At 32.1% G+C, this 23,473-nt stretch overlaps 2 protein-coding genes across 2 annotated transcripts; both read left to right on the forward strand.

Moving 5' to 3' along the window:
• The first annotated feature begins 220 nt into the window (after positions 1 to 220).
• Positions 221 to 3,763, forward strand: LOC134722696 (uncharacterized). Its single transcript, XM_063586318.1, has 2 exons — positions 221 to 1,495; positions 2,513 to 3,763. The coding sequence occupies exons 1-2, from the start codon at positions 221 to 223 to the stop codon at positions 3,761 to 3,763; spliced, it is 2,526 nt and encodes an 841-aa protein (XP_063442388.1).
• A 669-nt stretch (positions 3,764 to 4,432) lies between these two features.
• On the forward strand, positions 4,433 to 22,456 carry LOC134722697 (uncharacterized). The gene is made up of 10 exons (XM_063586319.1): positions 4,433 to 4,487; positions 4,936 to 5,804; positions 6,426 to 6,499; positions 7,739 to 9,229; positions 11,052 to 11,175; positions 11,550 to 11,673; positions 12,931 to 13,049; positions 18,677 to 18,872; positions 20,177 to 20,341; positions 20,867 to 22,456. Exons 1-10 carry the CDS (start codon positions 4,433 to 4,435, stop codon positions 21,109 to 21,111), a joined length of 3,462 nt encoding a protein of 1,153 aa, XP_063442389.1. The 3' UTR covers positions 21,112 to 22,456.
• The last annotated feature ends 1,017 nt before the right edge of the window (positions 22,457 to 23,473 follow it).

Below are 23,473 nucleotides of genomic sequence, written 5' to 3' on the forward strand. Positions count from 1 at the left end.
GCATTGACATGGATTACAAATTTTAAGAATCCAGAAGGTCAATTAGCCAGGTGGTTGGAAATTTTGGGCACCTATAATTATACCATAAAATATAGAGCAGGACTTAAAACATGGTAATGCTGACGGGTTGTCCAGGAGACCATGCAGTAAGTCTTGTACCCATTGTGAAAAACAGGAAAACCAAAAACAGACTGATGAGAATTCTGATAGTCTTGAACTCATGGAAATAAGAGCTATGAGTGCTGATAACCAAGACCAAGTAGAGTCAAACCCTATTGCTACCAATTGGGTGCAAGGAAAATCACAAAATGAGCTGATGGAGTCTCAAATACAAGACCCTATCATAAAAATTGTTAGGGAATGGAAAGTTAATAGTGATGTTAAACCACAATGGCAAGAAATATCTCACCTTAGTAAAATACATAAGGCATACTGGGCTCAATGGGACAGGCTTGTAGTTGTAGATGGAATTTTATATCGTAAATGGATCAATACCATTACCAATACACAAAGTCTCCAATATATTCTACCCCATACCTTTAGACGTGAAGTGTTAAAACTACTACATGATGACCCTTTAGCTGGACACATGGGCATTAAACGAACTGGTGCTCGTGTGCGCCATAGATTTTATTGGGTAGGCTACCAAACTTTTGTAGACAAGTATTGTCAAAGGTGCATTGAATGCCAAAAACGTAAGGGACCATCAAAGGGTACCAGGGCATCAATGAAAACCTATGTTGTTGGAGAGACCATGGACAGAGTTGCAATTGATTTATTGGGACCTATACCACAAACTTACAATGGCAATAGATATTTAATGGTCATTACAGACTATTTTACTCGTTATGCCGAGGCATATCCAATACCAAATATATTTGCTTCTACTGTGGCTGATAAAATGGTGACCGAATTTATATGCCGTTACGGAGTACCCACTCAAATCCATACAGATCAAGGTTCCCAATTCACTTCAGATCTATTTTTACAATTGTGTAAACTTTTACATATAGACAAAACTAGGAATAGCCCCTTCCACCCACAAAGTTCTGGGTTGGTTGAAAGGTTAAATGGCACAATTGAAGATATGCTGAGCAAAGTAGTCTCTAAGAACCAAAGAGACTGGGATACATATGTTCCATTATTAATGCTGGCTTACAGATCAGCCCCCCATGAAACCTTAGGAGAATCCCCAAATAACATGATGTTTGGTCGTGAAGTTCACATGCCCATTGATTTAATTTATGGTGTTCAATCCCCTGATGGTAAATTATCGAGACCAGAATATATAGACCAATTGACCAGTCGTATGGACAAAGTGCATACTGTAGTCAGGGATAGATTGGTGCATGCCGCTGCTCGGCAGAAACGCAAATATGACCTCACCAGTAAAAATTCTCAATACAAAGTGGGAGACGGAGTAATGTTAAGGGACTCAAAGAAATATAAAGGGCGAAGTCCTAAATTTCAGTTCAAATGGGAGGGACCCTTTACTGTAATTAAACAAATTTCAGACATTTTATACCAAATTCAAGAGGGACCAAAGTCTAAGACAAAAATTATTCATGTCAACCGTCTTAAACCATATAAAGGTTATTTAAAAAGGTGGTACCAACCTCCGGGAGAACCTGCCCTAAATACCAGGGGCCAGACAAAGGACAGGACTGATAAATAACGGACAGACCATGACGAATAATTATTTTGAATATAGTGTTATTACCATGTTTAGCATCAATATGATGTTGTGTTTTTATATTTCAAATGTGACCTCATAATCACATATATGGCATTTGAATCTGAAATAATGTCTTTATGAACAAAAACAAAATATTGAAAAAGATTTTATTGTGTATATATAATTTTGTTTGCAAATCAACTGTGACAGTGTGTAAGTGTTGTCTTATGCTTGCTTAGTATAAGCAGGGCGAGACAATGATTGGCTTTAGTAATTCAAATTAAAGCATATTGCATCTGTGAATTTGTTATCAGGTGCTTGTACATGTATATATGATTGAGATATATCTACTCATGAAAGTGTATATATATATATATTATTTTATATCACATAACCAGTGATATTATTTTGTGAGTACCATACCAATGCCTTAAAGTAGTCGCAAATTATTTAGTTCGAATACCAGAGTTAAAATGTTAGTTACAAAACTAAATTAAGAGAAGTGTATAAAATCGTCTATGATCTGTTGTTGTATATTGCAATGTATTTGTGTTATATTTTTACATTACCAGTAAGAGTACATGTAGTTCGTGTAGTTATCAACTATAATAATAGTTGGACCATTGCAAGTGTTATGATGTTTACACCTGTATGTATATATTTACCTTTTATAAACTAATTCGACACCCTGTAGCTGCCGGGGATTTAACTCATGTTAAATCATTGGAGGATATGAAAAATAATTATCTTAGTACCATGTGACCAATGGATCACTACTTACATTAAATTAGTCTTTAATACTTCTATACTTATGAATTCCTTTCTTTTATTTTATAGACTATGGATGTACCAATATGGAACCATCAGTGTGAGGATTGTGGTAAGAGATTTCCAACCTCAACCAAGTTAAATAAACACAGACGCCATAATCATGGAACTAAAATACAGTGCCGGTACTGCCCCTGGACCTGTAGTGCTGATGATAAGTACCGCCTACGTCAACATGAGACATCCAGACACACTTATCATCAGTTCTATCCAGGGGACACACCAAGACATACAGGCAGCGTGAAGTCCTCAGTGGAAAGGGTGGAAAAGACTTTTCCAACAAGAAGCCAACCCACACATACATATCCACCATCCAGTATCAGTCCTAGACATTCAGAAGCTACAATTCAGCAAATTACTGAATTGCTGGATGAGCAGATGCCTGATTTTGCAGAGCTTCTGAATGAGCCTAGGACACCTTCACCAATGAAGAGGCTGAGAAATGATGAAACGACACCAACCCTATCACCTACACTTTTTATACCATCGAACATTCTTTTCAGCAAGTATCTAGAACCCATTTCACCAGAACCATTTAAAGATAATCCAGTTATGACTTATTCTCCATCAGACCAGCCTTTTATTTCCAGACCATCACCATCACCAGTACCCGTATCATTATCATTACCTTCACAGTCAGATGAAACACCTATACCATCATCACCTATATACACACCGATAGATTTAACCAAATCAGTTACACCCATTATTGTAGACCAGACTAATGAGGAACCAATGGACTTATCGATGAGTAGTAAAAATTTGTTACCAACCACCTCCCCTGAACCACTACCACAACCATCACCATTGCCATCACCTGTACCATCATCATCAAATGTACCATCACCATCACCAGTACCCGTATTATTATCATTGCCTTCACAGTCAGATGAAACACCTTTAGACCTATCAAAGAAATCAGACAACAAAATCCTTCCAGCTGAAATTGATTGTACTTTACCCACTAACCAGTGGAAGAAGCCGACTGAAATCAAAGTGGATCCTTCAGATAATAATGATGCATCACTCGACCCAAGGCTGTTTTTCGCTGGAGCCCCATCCTCTTATATGAAACACCCCCTAGCTAAAACACTGCAAGAGCAAATCAATCTATGTAGGAAAACCCGTGCCTCTCGGTACCAGAGAAGGCTAATACCAATTGGTACCAGCCGGATAATGAAGGAGGAGAGATGCTACCTGCCTGACGGTACAGTCTTGGAACTAAGGGACACTTGGACTGCCAATTACACTGAGGAATAGGTATATAATATGTAGGTAGGATTTTGTAAGTAGTATTTCCTTATTATTTTTAGTTCGAGGCGAACTCTTCCCGTGGGTGGGGGTAATGTTACAAAATAGGGGTAAGGTTTAAGGGTGATAAGTATATTTATGTAAAGCTTTATGTAAAGCTACTATTATTCTTTTCTTATTATCCAGACTGCACTTTCTATTTTACTTCGTTCGCGGTCGCTGCCGTTTAAGTCTGGATAATTGTGTGACTGAGATTATATGTACGAACACTATTCTATTTCAGGAATCGTGTCCGAATTATATTATTATTGTATGTATTTATTGTTATATTTATTGGGAATGATAGGATATAGAGTTCGTCTCACTGTTTGTCCAAAGGGGGGTCCCGACATGTTCCCAGCCTTATTTCTCCCCGGGTTATCATTGTCACGCTTTCTCACCTTTATCGTGTATTTATATAAGGGTTATATATTGTAACTGGGCATATCATTTGGTAATGCTAAGCTTCCATCGTCCCCTTTTCCTACATTTTCCCATATTTCTCCTACGTTTACTGGAGGCCGCCATTTATTTATCATTATTGCGCATGTGCTTGCCGTGGGAAAAGAAGACGACACACGACCTATAACCCCGTGGGCAACCAACCAATGAAGTGCCGTAGAATTGCCCACGGCTACCATGGGGATGTGGGTTGTGGGCGCTAGTATAAAAAGGGCATCTTCTGTGGGCTCAGGTTAGAACGTTGTAACCCGAGACCAGGGACCTTTGATTGTTATAAACCATTATTATACCTACGAAATTACCACCAACAACTGATAAACATCATTACCAGATATTATTGAGTAGGTTTCCCCGTTTTATAATAGACTGGCCTCTGACCTATATTTATACTACTATTACTACGGAATTTACAACCGAGACATTATGCTTGACACTCGACGTTCCACGGGGGGTCTCTGAATCGTTTTTATTCTCTGGTTATTATATTATTTGTATGAAATATTTCTATTATATGTGTATTAAATTGAATAGGACTTGATTTTGACTCTGTTTTCATTTGAAAGTGTTTTATTATATATTTACAAACCAGTGCCTTATAAGCCATGCTACCAATGGTTGAATACCAGTAACCTACTACCAAGGTTGATTTAAAAGTACATAAAACAGTTTGAGGTCTACAGACCCGAACCGTAACAATACACATGTTAGGGATATTCAAGAACAGAGATCTGTACACAACACTGAGCTTCCTATAACAAGTGGAGAAGATACACATGTTAGGGATATTCAAGAACAGAGATCTGTACACAACACTGAGCTTCCTATAACAGTTGGAGAAGATACACATGTTAGGGATATTCAAGAACAGAGATCTGTACACAACACTGAGCTTCCTATAACAGTTGGAGAAGATACACATGTTAGGGATATTCAAGAACAGAGATCTGTACACAACACTGAGCTTCCTATAACAGTTGGAGAAGATACACATGTTAGGGATATTCAAGAACAGAGATCTGTACACAACACTGAGCTTCCTATAACAAGTGGAGAAGATACACATGTTAGGGATATTCAAGAACAGAGATCTGTACACAACACTGAGCTTCCTATAACAAGTGGAGAAGATACACATGTTAGGGATATTCAAGAACAGAGATCTGTACACAACACTGAGCTTCCTATAACAAGTGGAGAAGATACACATGTTAGGGATATTCAAGAACAGAGATCTGTACACAACACTGAGCTTCCTAAAGGGGGAAATGTATATACCTTTTCTCTTGGAGAAATGCAAAATTTAGCCCAGCAGTGGACAAAGCAGACAGAAGATGAAGAATCTGATACTCCTTCTTCTACTGTTGTTTTTATTGAGGAACAAGAACATGGTATTTTTAAGTTTACAGAAATCAAACAAATATCAATGTTTAAAGGTGAAACCAAAGGACCAACAGATGATAATCATGAAGTGGTTTATGAGGCAGAAGCTGTGATAGAAACAGAAACTTTTGCAGATGATACTTTGATTTTTCCAAAGGATGAGATACAGGTAAAATATAAGATCAAAAATGTTTATGCAGTTATGGTTCCTCTAATGAAACTTAATGACTACAAGTATGAAATTAAACAAACTTGAGTTATAAGCCATACAGTAAACTTCCCCATCATTAGTTTTCCACCTTTATCCTTATATTTCAAAAATATTGTACATATATTGGAATTGTGCACCTGTCATTATCATGCTTTTGGAACTATAACAGGATCCCTCCCCTCCTTTTTTCAAGACTGTAAACATAGACATTCAAGATTTTGTGTAAACTAAGTTTTTTCAACTTAAATCCCTTAAAATTTATACAAAATTATACACATATTGTAATGGTGCTCCCTTCTATTACCATCGTGTATTGACGTGATTGACTTGTTTGTGGACTTTTCTCATTCATCCAGACATAGAAACTTCGTCATTCTTTCAAATTTTGATATTTCCTAGAACTTGCAGGAAAGCACAAGTTTTAATCTGTAATGTCTTTGATTAAAATTTCAAGTCGGTTTAATATGAACTTTTTGTGATAGATCAATGATGTTTTCTATCAAGTTGCATTACTATCAGTACATATCAGTTTGATGACTATTTTTTTTTGACATATTATTTACAGACTCTGCTTTGTAGGAAATCATTGGACATGATGTCATGGATGTAGATGATGGGAAAAAATGTAAAAAGAGAAGATGGAAGAGAATTAGGTACATTATGCATAAATATATACACATGTGTGAACGAATTTAAATGTCAAACGATTTTTTTTGTGGATCTAAACAACAAGGCAGTGAAACACTTTAAATTATCTTTATTTTTTCGAATCAGTTAACCCCTTTAGCGATCTGGAAACCAAGGCATGGAAAAATTACCACAATGTTTTTAGGCCTTTTTGTGAATTATTTCTAATTCAGATCAATGCAAAGAAATCTAAAAGATAAATGGTGTAAATAAGAATTTAATTCTAAACTTTATTTTATCATAAATTATTAATTTTTACGCAAAAAATCTACTTTTTTCATATAAATAAGAAGATGTGGTATGAGTGCCAATGAGACAACTTTCCATCCAAGTAACAGTGTATTTTAAGTTAACAATTATAGGTCAAAGTACAACCTTCAACATGGATCCTTGGCTCGCACCGAAGAGCAAGCTATGAAGGCTCCCAAAATGACCAGTGTAAAACAATTCAAACAGGAAAACCAATGGTCTCATCTATATAAAAAAAGAGAAATGAAAAAACATGTATGAACCACCTCCAACAAGCTTAAATTAAAATATAATAATTTTGTTGTTTGGAGTACAGATTTAGAGGTGAAAATGTATTGTCTATATATCTGTGGAAGTCATATAATGATTTTGTTGTTCAGAGTAAGATGGCGGAAGTGAAAATTTATCGCAATACTAAATACTTATCATAAGTGGTACACATTAAAAGTTTTTAGTTAGTTTTCTACAGGTACAACCAAATTTACTAATCAAATTTTTGTATCTATGACAGAATTTAGTAAAAGTTTTAGTAATTTATGGTATAAACGAAATCCCTGACTTGATAATATTTGTATATATCTCAATATAATCAAATTTACTATTACAGTTTAAAAAAAAGCATTTACCGCATGAAAGAATTGTACATTCATTAACTGGTGACAGATCACGCGACGAAACTTAACATTGATATTTTTCTGATTACGACATTTTACACCATAAGCCTGGAAATTTCACATATATATATATGACCATGATGGCACACAGGATAGATAAGGGATTTAAACATGTTTGATTTGAGTAAATTATTATTAAAAGGCCATTCAACCAGTCATATGAAAAATTCTTGCGAAATAGTATATTCCAGTCTGTATTTTGAGTGACAAAATTTTAAAAGTCCAGTATTGTATGAAATTTATATTCACATTTTTTTTTATAACACTTAATTTGTTTTGAAGGTACACAGATTCTGATATGGAATTCGAAGTTGATCCTCCAGCTGAAGGTACATGTAGTATCAAAAGAACGAAAGTCAGTAATGAGACATGTGAGTTGGTTTATGATATTGATAACAACAGTGATAACAACAGTGATAACAACAGTGAGACAAGTGAACAATATCCTGTACTCCCAAAGCTGCAGTGCTCAGTTGGCAAAATTGAGTTGAGTTCTGAGGATTCTGAAGATATTGACGACTTAATAGATGAAGATATCATTATAAGAGATGTTAAACACAAGGAACTATACATTACGGGTGTGAAAAAAAATGAATTTACTAAAACGGGTAAAATGAAGAAAACAGAGAGGGTATATAATTCCCACCACCCCTGTCCATTTTGTGGCATAATGCAGACTAATTTTTCCCACCATATATTGTCTACTAAACATATGGAAGAACAAGAAGTTAAAGAAATTATAAAACTAGATCTTTCAAACAGTAGTTCTGAGGAAAAAAAGAAAATTATGAAAGATAGAAAAAGAATGATTGATCTGTTAAGATTAAAAGGATGTCATCATCATAACATGAAAGTCAATCAAAGTAAAACCGGAGAAATCATATTGGCCCGTAGAATTTTAACGTCCGGATCTTTTGACATTGAAAAGTATGGAGCGTGTCCATCATGTCTTGGGTGGTTTTTAATATCAAATTTTCAAAGGCATCAATCAAATTGTCCTGGTAATTATAGTAGAACGAAACAAAGTAAGGCTAGTTTGATAACCCAGTCTCAGATAATATCTAGAAGAATTTCAGATGAGGCTAGTCCTGCTTTAGTCAGAGAGGTTTTTAGTATAATGACCATAGATGAAGTCTCAAAGGTTGCAAAAAATGACAAACTAATTATATCATTAGGAAATCAATGGATGCTGTCTAACATGGGCAATCGTATAATGAGGAAATACTATACATCTTCTGTGATGAGATTGGCAGCCAAGCTTCTGACTTCTTTAAGAAGCATCACAGGTTTGAAGGAACATTCAATGGAGCAGTTCATAGAAGCAAAATATTATGAATATTTTGCCAAAGCTGCATTGATTTGTAGTAAACAAGTTGTAAATGATGAAGAAGATTTGAATAGCCCAAGCAATGCAATAAAACTTGGATATGACATAAAACGTATGGCTTCTGCAAAACTTGGTGAAGCTTTAGTGGAAGGTGATGATCTAAAGAAATCCCAAGCAGAAAACTTTTTAACACTAGTGAATATGAGTTGGAGCTTGAAAGTGACAAAACTAGCAAGAATGGTTCTAGCAGAAAGAAATTTTAATATTATTAAGCAACTTCCTCTACCTGAAGACATTCAAAAAATGGTTTCTTTTATGGTGGAAGAGCTTAATAAATTGGACTTGCAGGATGTTGCATACAAGATATTTAGAAAGGCTGCTGTTCTTGCTTTAGCTAGGATTACATTGTATAATAGAAGAAGATGTCATGAAGTTCAAGCTTTAAAGTGAGTATATAATATAGTTCAGACTATTCCAAAATTGGTTGTAAAATGGGAAGGGGTCTGTTCAAAGGCTTTTCTTATAAAATTTGATCAGTCCAATTATTTTAGAAAGATAGCCTGGTAAAATAGGAATAGGACAGTTATAGGAAATAATGAAATAAAAATTTAATGCATTACAGGGTTAAATAATAAAAAGTGCCATCTAGCTCCCTCCTCTCCGTAAAATCTATTACTTGAACAGCTGTAACCATAGAAATAAATAAGATAAGGAGATGTGGTTTATTGCCAATGTGAGACGACTATCCAATAAAGACCAAATGGCATATGGATGAAAACAACAGATTATATTTATAACCATATGACCTTCAACAATGAGTTAAACTAACCTATGCACATGTACCTTGTAGTCTGCCAAAAATCCATATGAAAACAAAATGTTGATCCATTCTAAAAAGAAAATGGCCTGATTTATTTAAAAAAAAAAGTTATTAAAGTAAAACAATTCAACAGACAGTTACCTATGACACATGTATGACAAGCACTTTAAACATCAGAAAAAATACAACAAAACCTAGGGTGCTCCTAGAAGGTAGGCATAACTTTTTTGATTAGACAATCTAAATAGAAATAATTCATCATTTTTGTCTTGCCCCCGACGCAGTATGCAAGACAGGTATAACTATCCAGTGGTGTCATAAACTACATGTATTTATATAAAGCATATTACAGAAGGTAGAAGACCTGGATGCTTCATATCTTGTCTGCAGATACCTTATGTTACAAAGTTTTGGCCTGTAATATTTACAAAGTCCTTGACCTCATTTTCATGGTTCAGCAACTGCTTGAACAAATTTTTTTTTTGTAATAGGAATTTCTCACTTTTTATGAGTAATATTTGGTGTATGAGTTCTTTGCAACGCCTCCACCTAATTTCATGGATCGGTGATCAAGGTTAAAGTTACATAATTAGATCCATTTCTCAAATACTATAAACAGTAGGATAACTTATTCTATATGCGGTGTTTGGAATGACTGTAATCTAATAACATGTCTGTTGGGCAGGTTTCATCAGACCTTGACCTCATTTTCATGGTTCATTGGCTAATGTTAAGTTTTTGTATTTTGATCTGTTTTTCAGCAGTAGGTCAACTATATTTGGCATATGGAATGATTGTAAGGTATACATGTCTGTCTGGCAGGTATTATCTGACCTTGACCTCATTTTCATTGTACATTGGTCAACATGGTCAATGTTAAGTTTTTGTGTTTCGTTCAGTTTTTTCAAGTACTATAAGTTAAAGGTCAACTATATTTAGTTAATGATAATGTTATGTTTATGTGATACTTATTGTAAAACCTTCATGTTACAGAATTTCAATATAAATTCAATGATAAGTTAAAAAGGCGAGACATTTTAGCCTGTGCATTCCTGTTCTATTGTAAATGTATGGATTTTCTTAATACTCTACCATTGTCTACTGGGACTTCATTTAGTAAAATTATTTTATGATTTCATTATCAAATTTCTGTCACTACCATTCAGAGTAGAAAAAATAGCTGGAGTTTAAATGTTTCAATCCCTGATGTTTGGGCTTGTCCCCTTAATTTTTGGTAGATACATGTAGGTAGAACTGATATAAATATTTTAAGGTTTTCATAGCCTGGACTATCTATGAAATATATAACTTTCTTCCAAATATTTCCTGCTTACAACATGTACAATGTAATAGCCTAATATAATATAGGTCTTAAAACTTACAAATGCCTAGTTGGTAACTTTATACAACTGAATATCCAGCTAATAGAAATTGTTCTTAAATTTCAGTTTATCGGATTACAGGAGGAGAAAAAGTACCCCAGATGAAGTGGCTTTGCAAATGAGCCATGAGCTCACAGAGTTTGAAAAGGAGCTTCTTAACACGCAGGAGGTGGTAATGATTCGAGGGAAGGTATGCTGTTAAAACAAAATTAATCATATATAAAAATAAGAAGATACATTGGTATGATTGCTAATGAGACACTATACAGCAAAGTAAGCTATGAACAAAATCACAAATGTAAAATAATTTAAAAAAACTAATATTTTACTAACAACTTGATTTATGTACAAAACAATAAACGAAAAACAAATATGTTATACAGCAACAAATAACAACCACTGAGTTACAGACTCCCAACTTGGGACAGTGGTGTAACAGTAAGATATCAGAACAAACTATTAAAATCAGTTGAAAAGGGCTTAACTCATCAGATCAATACCATTTGATTAAATAGGAAAAAAAAATATTATTTTGTGGTGAAGTCTTGTCTTCTTATTATAAAGGGTGGCAAGGCGGTTCCGGTTATTATCCCAAAGGATGCTGTAAATGTGTTGGAATACCTGTCAAATGACTCTATTAGACTCAAAGTTGGAATACCTCCTTCGAAATATTTGTTTGCTAATTCCAGTAAGTATACTATTTATGTTGCACCAAGTAGCATATTTTGTTTATTTCATAATAAACAATACCTGCTTAATAATTGTTTGTTTCTAATTTGTGTATATACATATGTACAGTCCTGTCAAGCAAATTTACGCAAAGTAGTGTAATGAAATGGACAATCCCGAGGATGGCATAACAACTGAGCAATAATGTTTGGGACTTATTTTAAACATTATGGAAATATTTTTAGTAAGCCGAAATGTATATTTATTTTTCATGTCTTGTAAGATATTTTGTTTCTTTACTGTTTTTCAACATTTGCGTCTGGAAAGGAGAAAGGATTAACTGAATGGTTAAATTTAAATCCATTATGAAAAGTCTTTAAATTAAATCGATAAAGGAAATTATTGCCTAGTTACAAACACTACCAGGGATAATCCACAATGTGCATCTGTATTACTCCTGTTGTTATTGCTATTCAAATTTGGGCAAAGTCTGATTGATAAGGGGCGGTCTATCATTTATCATGTACTATCAAATACACAAAAGTCATCCTAGAAGCCAATGAGCATGTGATTCGGTCATAATTGTGATGTTAACATAATTGAAAATCATTTTTCACCCATAAAATCATCAATGTTACTAGTAACTAATTATTTATAATGAAAATAGTTCAACTGACAGATTTTATAAATATCAACATAATTCATAAAATTCTGAGTGGGTACACAGAGGTGTTAAAGTTAACAATTATCAAGCCATTAAACCTTGTTATACAATGTACCAACAATTGGACATTATACTGCCCAAATGAATACATGTACACAAACAGATCATGTACATGTATATTAAAAATACATGTATGTTGCTATTAAATACCTGAAAATGTCAAGTTGAGGTCACAGTAAACCATTAAAAAAAGAATTTCACAGTTGTAAGAAATATTTACATTATTGAAAAAATAATATTTTATTGCATTATCAATATCAAAACCATCCTTTCAAAATATGTATAGATTAACGAAATTGAAAAATTGTTGTCTATTCCACCCACAATATAATATCTTGAAATTTTTTTAATAAAAAAAGTTTTTGGTATTTTGTCCTGTTTTTTAGACTCTTCCAGCAAAATTTGGACAACTCCTAAACTGAATAGCTTGAAGCAATTCAGGGATCTCCATGGATGATAATTTAAACCATTTTGGTTGATATTGAATAATGAAACAAAAATTGTTACCATTAATATTGGAATTATTTGCTATTGAATACAGCTTTTTTGCAGATGCAGGTGTTTTTAGGGGCTATGATGCCATTGGTGCTGTAAAAAAGGAAGCAGGATTAAAGTTGCCAAACCTTGTTAAAACGTCTAACATGAGGAAGTATATGGCAACAATGATGCAGGTATTAAAACATGATTATAAAAAAATTGATTATTTAGTTTCTTTTTGTCGAGCCTTCGACTTTAGTCGAAAAAGCGAGACTAAGCGATCCTACATTCCGTCGGCGTCGTCGGCGGCGTCAACAAATATTCACTCTGTGGTTAAAGTTTTTGAAAATTTAATAACTTTCTTAAACAATACTGGATTTCTACCAAACTTGGACAGAAGCTTGTTTGTGATCATAAGATAGTATCCAGAAGTAAATTTTGTAAAAATAAAATTCCATTTTTTCTGCATTTTATTTATAAATGGACTTAGTTTTTCTGCGGGGAAACATTACATTCACTCTGTGGTTAAAGTTTTTAAAATTTGAATATGTTTCTTTAAACTATACTGGATTTCTACCAAACTTGGACAGAAGCTTGTTTATGATCATAAGATAGTATCCAGAAGTAAATTTTGTAAAAATAAAATTCCATTTTTTCTGTTTTTTATTTATAAATGGACTTAGTTTGTCTGCGGGGAAACATTACATTCACTCTGTGGTTAAAGTTTTTAAAATTTGAATATCTTTCTTAAACTATACTGGATTTCTACCAAACTTGGACAGAAGCTTGTTTATGATCATAAGATAGTATCCAGAAGTAAAGATCGCAAAAAATAAAATTCCATTTTTTCTGTTTTTTACTTATAAATGGACTTAGTTTTTCTGTGGGGAAACATTACATTCACTCTGTGGTTAAAGTTTTTAAAATTTTAATAACTTTCTTTAACTATCCTGGGTTTGTACCAAACTTGGACAGAAGCTTGTTTATGATCATAAAATAGTATCCAGTAGTAAATTTTGTAAAAAAAAATATTTTTTTTTTCCGTATTATACTTTTAAATGAACTTAGTTTTTCTGCCAGGAAACAACACATTCACTCTGTGGTTAAATTTTAAAAAAATTTAATGACTTTCTTATACTATTTTAAATTTGTACCAAATTTGAACAGAAGCTTGTTTATGATCAAAAGCTAGTATCTAGAAAGGAAATTTTGTTAACAGTTGGTACCTGTGTATCTGTATTTTACTTATAAATGGACTTAGTTTTTCTTCCAGTTAACATTACATACAGTCTGCATTTTTTAAAACATTTATTCGATTCATAAACTATCCTGAAATTTTTACCAAACTTGGACAGAAGCTTCTTACAATCAAAAGATACTATCACATAGATGCCAACCATTACGATTTTTCCGTAGTTTTTCCGATTTTGAGATACAAACTACGCTATTACGGTCAAAGTCGAATAGTTACGGATTCCCAATCATCGCCGTTCAATTTTGTAAATCACGGATTTTTATCATTACTTTTCCGTCCTGGTCCGGTCTTTAGAAAATGACAATGTAATGTTTCCGGTTTCTCGGGAGTTATCAACCTATTGATGGGAACTAACTGACTTCCGAAGAGGAAAACTTGCATTTTATGAAATAGCTTTCCCCCTTTCTCTACTTCTCCTTGACAAAACGAAAATGTACGAGTCGAGAACATCAGAACAATTAATGAATGGAATTCATACTACAGACAACATGTTGAACGACAAATTTTAGTGCACATCATTTTGCAACCACTCGTCAGTAATTTTTATTGGTAAATGCAAGTTTTTGAATGATTACTGAAAACCTTTAAAAAATACGGAAAATTTGATAGTTTGTTACTGATTGTCTCAAAAGGGGTTGGCATCTATGCTATCAAGAGGAATATTTTTATTGATTGTTTTCCTCATTTTTTTTAGCCTGGGAGTTACAGCAAATGTAGGCGAGACACTGGGTTCCGCGGAACCCTTACGAATTTTTTAAAATTTAATCCTATCAATCTGACAAATGTGCTTCGGGCAGTTGTAACCCATTTATAGATTTTTTTTATTTTGAATTTAGTATAGACCCAAACAATAGGACAATCCCTTTCTTAGAACACGAATAACATTCATGCTTCACAACTCAAATCAAATCCTACCATTTCATTAGGCGAGTGTGCTTTGCTATATTCTAAGGTGACAAGTGACACCATTTTACCACACAATTTCATTATAGAATACAACAGCTTATTTATTAGTCAATTGTTGCTGATAGCTAAATAATGAGGTGTTTTGCTTTTGCGCCAATTGACATTTCATTTGCGCCAAAATAAAATCTCTCATTTGCACCAATTTTACAGGTAAATAGTAATATAATAAATATATGAAACATAGACTAAGTAGAATCGAATAAGATTTGTATTGCATTAATTCATCACAATTCAGTTTCATTAATATTTTTAAACGTATTTGCAAAATATTAAAACATCTTCATAAAAAGCAAGGCAATAAACACTGGTTTAAATTATGATAAAAGGGGTTTGCAAAATGTTAAATATTATTCATATTAATCAAAGCACTATAAAAAATGGTCCGTTCCTTTAAAGCTTAAAACCACAATAAAAACTCAATTTTCAAAGTAAAAATAACAGGTCTGATCTAGCTCAAAATTTATAGGCTTGCAACTGTCCTTATATAATCTAGACGGGGAAAATTCGCATCCAAGGTACATTCCATATTTTTCTAAAAGATAGCATTTTATTTCTTTCTCCAATCTCCAAACGACAGCTATGTGTGGTCATCAAATATAATAGTAACTATTTTTTTCCTCTATTCCTTTTCGACTGTATGATATCCATTTTTCAAATAAAACATATGAACATCCCACAAATATTTAACAAACTGACTTAGTTTTGTATAAGAATGAAAATACACTCACATAATAATTAACCAGGGGATATTATTTTTAAAAAAAATATACGAGCCTCACATTCAAAATTCAATTTATATTTCAATTTTCATTTTATAATTTACCTGTCATGCCTGTAATTTTAACTTTTCAAATAATTTCCCTGTAAATTGGCGCAAAAGAAATATTTATATTTTGGCGCAAATGAAATACAACATTGTGGCGCAAATGAAATACTACGAATCTTAAGAATTGGCGCAAAAGCAATACGCCCAAATAATGCTATCAGCTAATTATTGATTTTCTGTCAGAATCATAACATGTGACTAGATCAAGATAAAATCTGAGCTGTCTGATCAGGGACAAAGGAAACTTTAAAAAAAATAATAAACAAGGCCACACTTAAAAATATTTTGGTTTGCCCAAACCCTACCCAAAGTTTGAGACAGTGGGTAGGTAGGTAGGCATTTTCTTTTTTCTTTTTCAAAAAAAGAAATTGAAGTATCAGATGTTTATTAGTCTTCATGCCTATTTGATTAAAAAAAAACTTATTCAAATCAGGACAATAAAAGAATTTGAGTAGGCAGCTTTTTTCTGGGTAGGTAGCGTTTGGGCAAACAAACCTATTATTTATTATGGCCCAAGATGGTAGTAGTCAAACTCATATATTTCCATCCACACAATTAAGCTTTTTTCCAAATTGGGACAGCCAATTAAAACCCTGGATGAATGCAGGGTTTGGTTTGACATTAAGGGCTGTCCAATTGCTCGGGACTAGCAAATATCATCATCTGGCGAGTAAAAGCTTCAGTGTACTTGTCTGATGGGCATGAAAAAATAAAAGTTAAAATATAAAGATCTGATTTCAGTAAATTCTCTTTTTATAAATAAATCATGTCAATCAGCCCTGACATTATTAACAAATTTACACACTTTAAGTATTTTCCCTTTCTAACTATAGACATTTAAAAAATATTTGCCAATCAGATTATTTATTCAGTTGAATCAGTCGGATAAGACCTTAGTAGCTGTTGTAAGAAAACTATCCAGGACACAATATATATTTTAGTTTACCTTAATCTCATCAATTTTAAAACATTGAACAAAAATGAAATTAGGGAAAATAAAAAATACAGTATGTGGTCAAAAGTATTCGTCACTTTTCTTTTTTGCTATATATTTCATATATATAAAAACGCATTTTTTCAAAAAAATATTTTGAAGGCATTCATTGTTAGATTTTAATGAACTTGGCACAAAAAGTTATTTGGTAATGATATTGCATTTCTTTTCTCTTGATATGAACATGTGTTATATTTTTTAATAATTTTATTTAGGTAATATATAGCAAGTTTGTTAACAAAATTATAACTAAATAAACAAATATGCATGTGCAGTTCCGCTTCTTTTGGTGCCAAGTTTATTAAATTCCAACCGCAAATGACCCAACAATATTTTTTTGAAAAATTGTAGTTTTGTATGAATATATAGTGCAAAATAACAAGTGACGAAACTTTTGGCCACATACTGTAACTGTATAAATAAACTTTAAACCTAATATATTTATTTATCATCCTTTTCCATGTTTTTTTAAGTTTTTGTGGGTAAAAAAATAAAAGAGCACAGTCCATGGAGCAACACTTTCAGAAATCAGCTACATTTCATTATATTTGGAATTGTATTTGAATGATTGTATGTTTAAGGGCCCTCTTTGGCCCTAAATAAAAAGTTTATTATTCTAAAATGGAAAGTTTTTCATTTTGATGGATATATCGATGCAAAACTGAACTAGTTTGATTTTTTCCCCCGGTTTTTCTTACTGATTTGAAAATAACAAATTTTAAAATTTGCATGTTTTTCTTGGAATTTGATGGAAACTTCAGAAAGAGGGGTCATAGTGTGACCTTTTCGACCATGCTCCTTTCTTAAGCAAGAACAAATTTTTGACATGTGGTTTTAAGTTTCGGACAAGTAGTATATCATGGTTACTTGCCTAGTTTCATAAAATTTGCACACATCATAAAAATTTTAACAATGATCACCAATTTGACTAAAATTCTCATATTTGATTTATAACATGCTAGAAATATATCCAAATTATGTAAAGTCCAAAAAGAAAAAATAGCAATGCATGACTGCCAATAATCTTACGACCTGATATAAATGTAAATACAAATAAACAGACAAGCACATACTAATGTGTAATACCGATTTTCTAGGTGTGATAGATTAAAAGTTGTAAATCAATGTTTTACATGTATACAAATACATTTTTATGGGTCAAATCAGTTGATGAAATGGTTTTTAATGGCAGCACCCTTGTTTCACTTTTTAAATGTTGACAATTCTTTTTTTTTTAATAACTGAACACGTTAAGCACATGTGTAAACAGGGGTTAATTTTAAGGTTGCACAAATATGATTTAAATGAGTTGAATTAGCAACTTGCCAACTAATAATACATTTTAAGCTTATATTGACAAAACCATGAAAACAGAACCAAATCTTATTTTAATAATTTTCTTTAAAATGTTTGAATCCTATTTTAATTTAAGTTGTAATCTTAGCTTATTTATGATAATATTTTGGATACCTTTTATACTATATTTGGCCAATTCTTTGAAAGATTAAAGTTTAAGTTTCAATTCTCTCCATCAATACCTCATCAAAAACAAAATGTAAATGTGGCAAAATACTGCCACAAGATCTTAAATGTATAAAGAAAACTTGCTAAGTGGAAAAATTGTGCTTGGACACTAATAATGCAAACAATATTAGTTTAAAATAGACAATATTAAGTTGAGGGCCACTGGCAAATTTCGGCCAAATTCTGATGTCTGCATTGTCATGATTGTAGAGAAATGTAAAGGTGTGTGTTAAAATATATTTCTGTTTTGTTTCAGTCATTGGACATAACAGAAAACCAACGTCAATGGATCCTAGATCACCTAGGACATACTATGGATGTCCATAGGGTCCATTATAGGCAAACAAGTGATTTAATAGAAAGGGTTCATGTATCAAAACTTTTGTTAATCCAAGACTTTGGTATGGTGAAAGATTTTGTTGGCAAAAAATTGGAGGATATTCAACTAGAAGGTAATTTTCAGATAAACTCTATGCAATTTTAGTAGACCAAAGGGAGTAAGTTCCCTCACTACTTTCAAAATGACTGTCAATATATCTGTATTTAGTAAATTTCCATAAGAATATCAACATTCATGTATCGCTGTAAATCATTTGAAATAAAATAATGAAAAGTCTGACACAAGGCCTTTTTAATGCATCAAAGAAACCCATCTCCTGATTCTTACTATAATTAGATACAAGTGCTAGAAATTAAGATTGTATATGTAGACACTTGGTTTTGTCTGGTCTTTAAGATTAAAGATGGACGTTATATGTATATGGGCAAGATTTCAGTAATGCAGCAAATAGTGTGACGTTGAAATTGATAACTTTTATTCATTTTAAGAATGAGAGTGAACCAACTTTATTCATTTTGTAAAATAGAGGGCAAAAGACACCAATGGGTCATTCAAAACTCACAAGTTGAATAAAAACTGACCTAGCAATTGCAAAAAATGTAAAACAACGAAAAGGCCAAAAGTTCCACAAAACACTGATAAAAAAATAAAGATTGAGGAACAACGAAAAGGCCAAAAGTTCCACAAAACAAGTAAAAAAAAGTACATGTACGGTTATTACAAAGGTTTCAAATTTTGCAGTGGCTTGAAGTGATATTTAGAAGTATATTCTAAAAACTATGTTTGAAAAAGTAATAATGTTTTGTTGCTGAAATTTTTTAAATATATCATCTCCTCTAATTCTTACTTGATTTATATCGATCCTGGCCTGTTGATTATTTTTATTTAATCAACATGTGGTTCGTTTGATCTCAGTTCTTCATTGGTTAAATTTGTTTATGACGTCAAATTTTCTTGCTTTTCTCTGAAATTCCTATTGTGACGTTATGAAAAAAGGTGACCATGCCTCATGACTTCACGTAGAAAGAAAACATCTGTTTGCAAGTCGTTCGAAAAGAAGAATTAAGATTGTCTGCAAAAATCATTAGAGAAACAGATTCCACCACCAAATCTCGTGTAATATAATATTTATCCACTCTCGACAGAAAATTTAAATGTCTTGAATGGATAAATATCAAATCAGTGGTAGAATCTATATGTATATGGTCTGATCTTTTAAGATTTGAAAAGTGCCAATCTCAAAAAACTTGTGACATTTATGTAATAGGTAAAATGGTCAGTACATCAATTCTGTCAAAATGTGAGCAAGTATGTGTTCATTACACCCAATATTTTGGCCATCAATTTTGAAAAGCTGTAATGTCATATCAATGCTGTACCAATGGAAATGATAATAATGAAACTTTTTTTCTGCAGATATTGTACCGCAAAAAAAAGACATATCAGCAGTAAGTGAAGATGATGCAGATATAGATACACCAAACACAGGAATTGATAATATAGCAGAGGACTTTATTCCAGAATTGCATGACGATGAAGTTGATGCTGATTTCAGCATTCCAATTCAAGAACATAGACCTGGTATGAATGTAAAAGTTTTCATATGAACTGATTGATAATTTTATGTAAAACCCTTATTTGTTATCTGATTTCAAAGGATGTTATTCATTGTGTTTGTCAGAAAATTCTGTATTATACGCTTTATGGTTAAACCTATAGTTTAATAATTTTGTGTAACTGTTTTAGAAAGGTGAATTGAGTAGATCTTCTTTCCCTTGAATGTATCAATATTGAAAAACAAATGGCCTTTTTGGGGGGTTAGAAAATTAAGCAATCAAAAGCTCACAATATGTTTAAACCAAAAGTTAAATTATATAATAACTCTCCAAATTAAAATTTCCTATTAACTTAATAAGCCTATTGATTTTTGTTTGTCTTTTCAAATATAAGGAAAATTTTGTAGCCCAGTTTTTATAGATGCTTATATAACTTGTGAACGTATTTGGTTCTCTTAACCGTATCATGCTCTACATAGAAAACAAATCAGGTGATAGTCAATTGAATGTTAAAGTAATACTTTTATGGAATTCATATTCATACTTTCAGATAAAAAGAAATCTAGAAAAGACAAAGTTCAACGCCAAAAATGGTCAGAGGATGATGTCCAGGAACTAGAGGACCTGTTTTCAGTTAATCTTAAAAAACTGAAATGTCCAAAACAAGCCGAAATTGAAAAAAAAATTTCAATTAGCAAAAAAAATGGTGGTCTTATCCACAAAAGAAAGCGTGATAACATCAAGAAGAAAGTCAGCAATATGATTCAAAAACTCAAAACCGTTGATAATGGTTAATATTGAAAATTATTTTACAGGACAAATATAAATAAAAATAAATATTGGCTCACCTGAGGTTAATAAACTTGTCTTTTTTATCGCTGACATAGGGTAGGTTAGGCTGGTTTTTTTTATTATTTGTTGGTTGCATATTTTAATATGAAATTTTGTAATTTTGTCTGAGAAGGAAATAAAATTCCTAAGATATAATTATGAATACATTTACTGTTTATTTAAACAATATTGTAAACCTGGAAGCAACAAGAAAATCTCTTTGAATAAAGCTTCATATTTTAGAAGGTTTTTCGAGCTGGATAATCCATATTTGGTACATGTGAACTTGACCTCATTTTCATGGTTTAATGACAATTTAAAAATTCTGAGTTAAAATTGGTAATAGGACAGCTATTTGGTAATAAATTAATTGCTTAATATATGTGTCTGTCAGACTAGGTTAACCTGACCTTTACCACATTTCAGGAATCAGTGATTAAGTGAGTTAATATGACTAGAGAGGAATAAAACTTAGCAGGGGCCCAGTCGCCCATGGCCCTAGATTTTGTGCTGGGCTACTTAAATTTTGATAAAATTTGGTTCAATATACAAACGTCAATTAGGAACAATTTTGTCTGTGCTACCAGCTTGAATTTCCCAAGTTTTATCCCTGCTAGATCCATTTCTCATGTATTTTAAGCAATAGGTCAACTGTAGTAGGTGTATAGAATGATTGTTAAGAATACATCTCTTATCTGACAGGGTTGATCTTGACATTAACCTTATTTTCATGGATAATTGATAATATTAAATTTTCTGTTTTACTTGAAGCAAAACTTTATATATATAATTCAGTTAAAGATCTTCGCTACACTTGTTTTGACTTTTTGTCTGATATTTGAATCCTCTAGTTTTATCCATATAGTGCCACTTCTTGATTTATTTTATTACATTTGGTTTTAAAAGCCATTTTTGAAAATCTTATACAATCCTTGTTATTTTTTATTTGTTTTTAAGAAAAGGTTCACAATGTTAAATGCATGAAAAATCTTAAATTTCCCTACAAATGTCCTTTTGGTTATTTCTCTAAACAAGGACAAAGACATTTCATTTTTTATGCTTTTCAAGATCCGTTATTTATATTCTATCAGTTTATAGTCTTTTAATAAAATCTTGTTATTTTGAGACATAGGAGCTAATTCTGATCATCCTTAAATCAGTTTAGCAGACCAAACATTTCAGCATGTGCACTCTTAGTTATTTTTGTGTTTATGTATAGATTTATTTTTATTTGATGATGGGCTTTATGGGATTAAATTTGTACAGGCATTTTTTTTTGTGAGACTTGGCAACAGTTAAAATTATTGTTTATTTTACTACTGTGAGAAAAAACTCAAAAGAATTTGTCATAAAGTGAAGATTTATTATATGTATTTTTTTTGTCTTGTCTACTGAGATTGACATTATATGTATATTTTGTTTTATAATATCTGCTACACGTAATTGCTGAAGACAGGGCATTAGTGTGTACAGTTATGGTAGTAGAAATGTTTTTCAAACTTGTTTATGTGTGAAATTTATTCATCCATTTGGGACAGATGCCACATGATGTAAAATTACTGCATCTTTTATCAAGGACCTTATGCCAAAGTAACTTTATGGAAACTACTGTTACTAATTTGAGAAACTAATATTTGCAATTTGGACATTCATGGTACCGACATATTTTTGATTTTTTTTAATTGAAAAACAAAACTATAGAATGGATATGTGTACTCATTTTCAATATTACCCTGTAAACAAGAAAGTATTCAATTATGAAAAATAAGGGTTCCCTTTGAACAACTGGGCCTAGTGTGAGAAGTTACCACAATTAATTTTCAGATCCATAGATCAAATAGACAGGAGGTACAGTTATTGTTTTTGGTAAACTTGTCAAAATTAGATTTATACCACAACTAAAAAAAATCTTTGAAAATTTGACTGAAATAATTGAGGTTATTTGAAATTCTAAGGTGACTTGTTCAAGCTTATAATGTTACAAATAAGTTACTCCTGTTGTCCTAATGGTGTTAAATGTCTAAAATACTGTATGGGATTATTTTTATTTCCCAGTTTACTTGTCTCAAACTATAATATCTGAGTATTTTGGTATGAAAATAATAAATATGTTTGCCTGTAATATGTTTATTCACTGTGACATTGCCAATTTTCATCACAGTAACAATCCACATAATATCTTGTCTCAAAATAAAAAATGATCTAATGATTTCTATAGTAGGGACCAGTTGTTTAAAATTTGCACTAATTATTTCTGTGTAATTTGTTTTCATTGCAACACCAAATTATAGAATGCACTGTCATTAATTGTTTAAAGAAATTGTGT

This window comes from Mytilus trossulus, chromosome 6 (assembly GCF_036588685.1).
Source record: "Mytilus trossulus isolate FHL-02 chromosome 6, PNRI_Mtr1.1.1.hap1, whole genome shotgun sequence".
Taxonomy (NCBI): Eukaryota; Metazoa; Mollusca; class Bivalvia; order Mytilida; family Mytilidae; genus Mytilus; species Mytilus trossulus.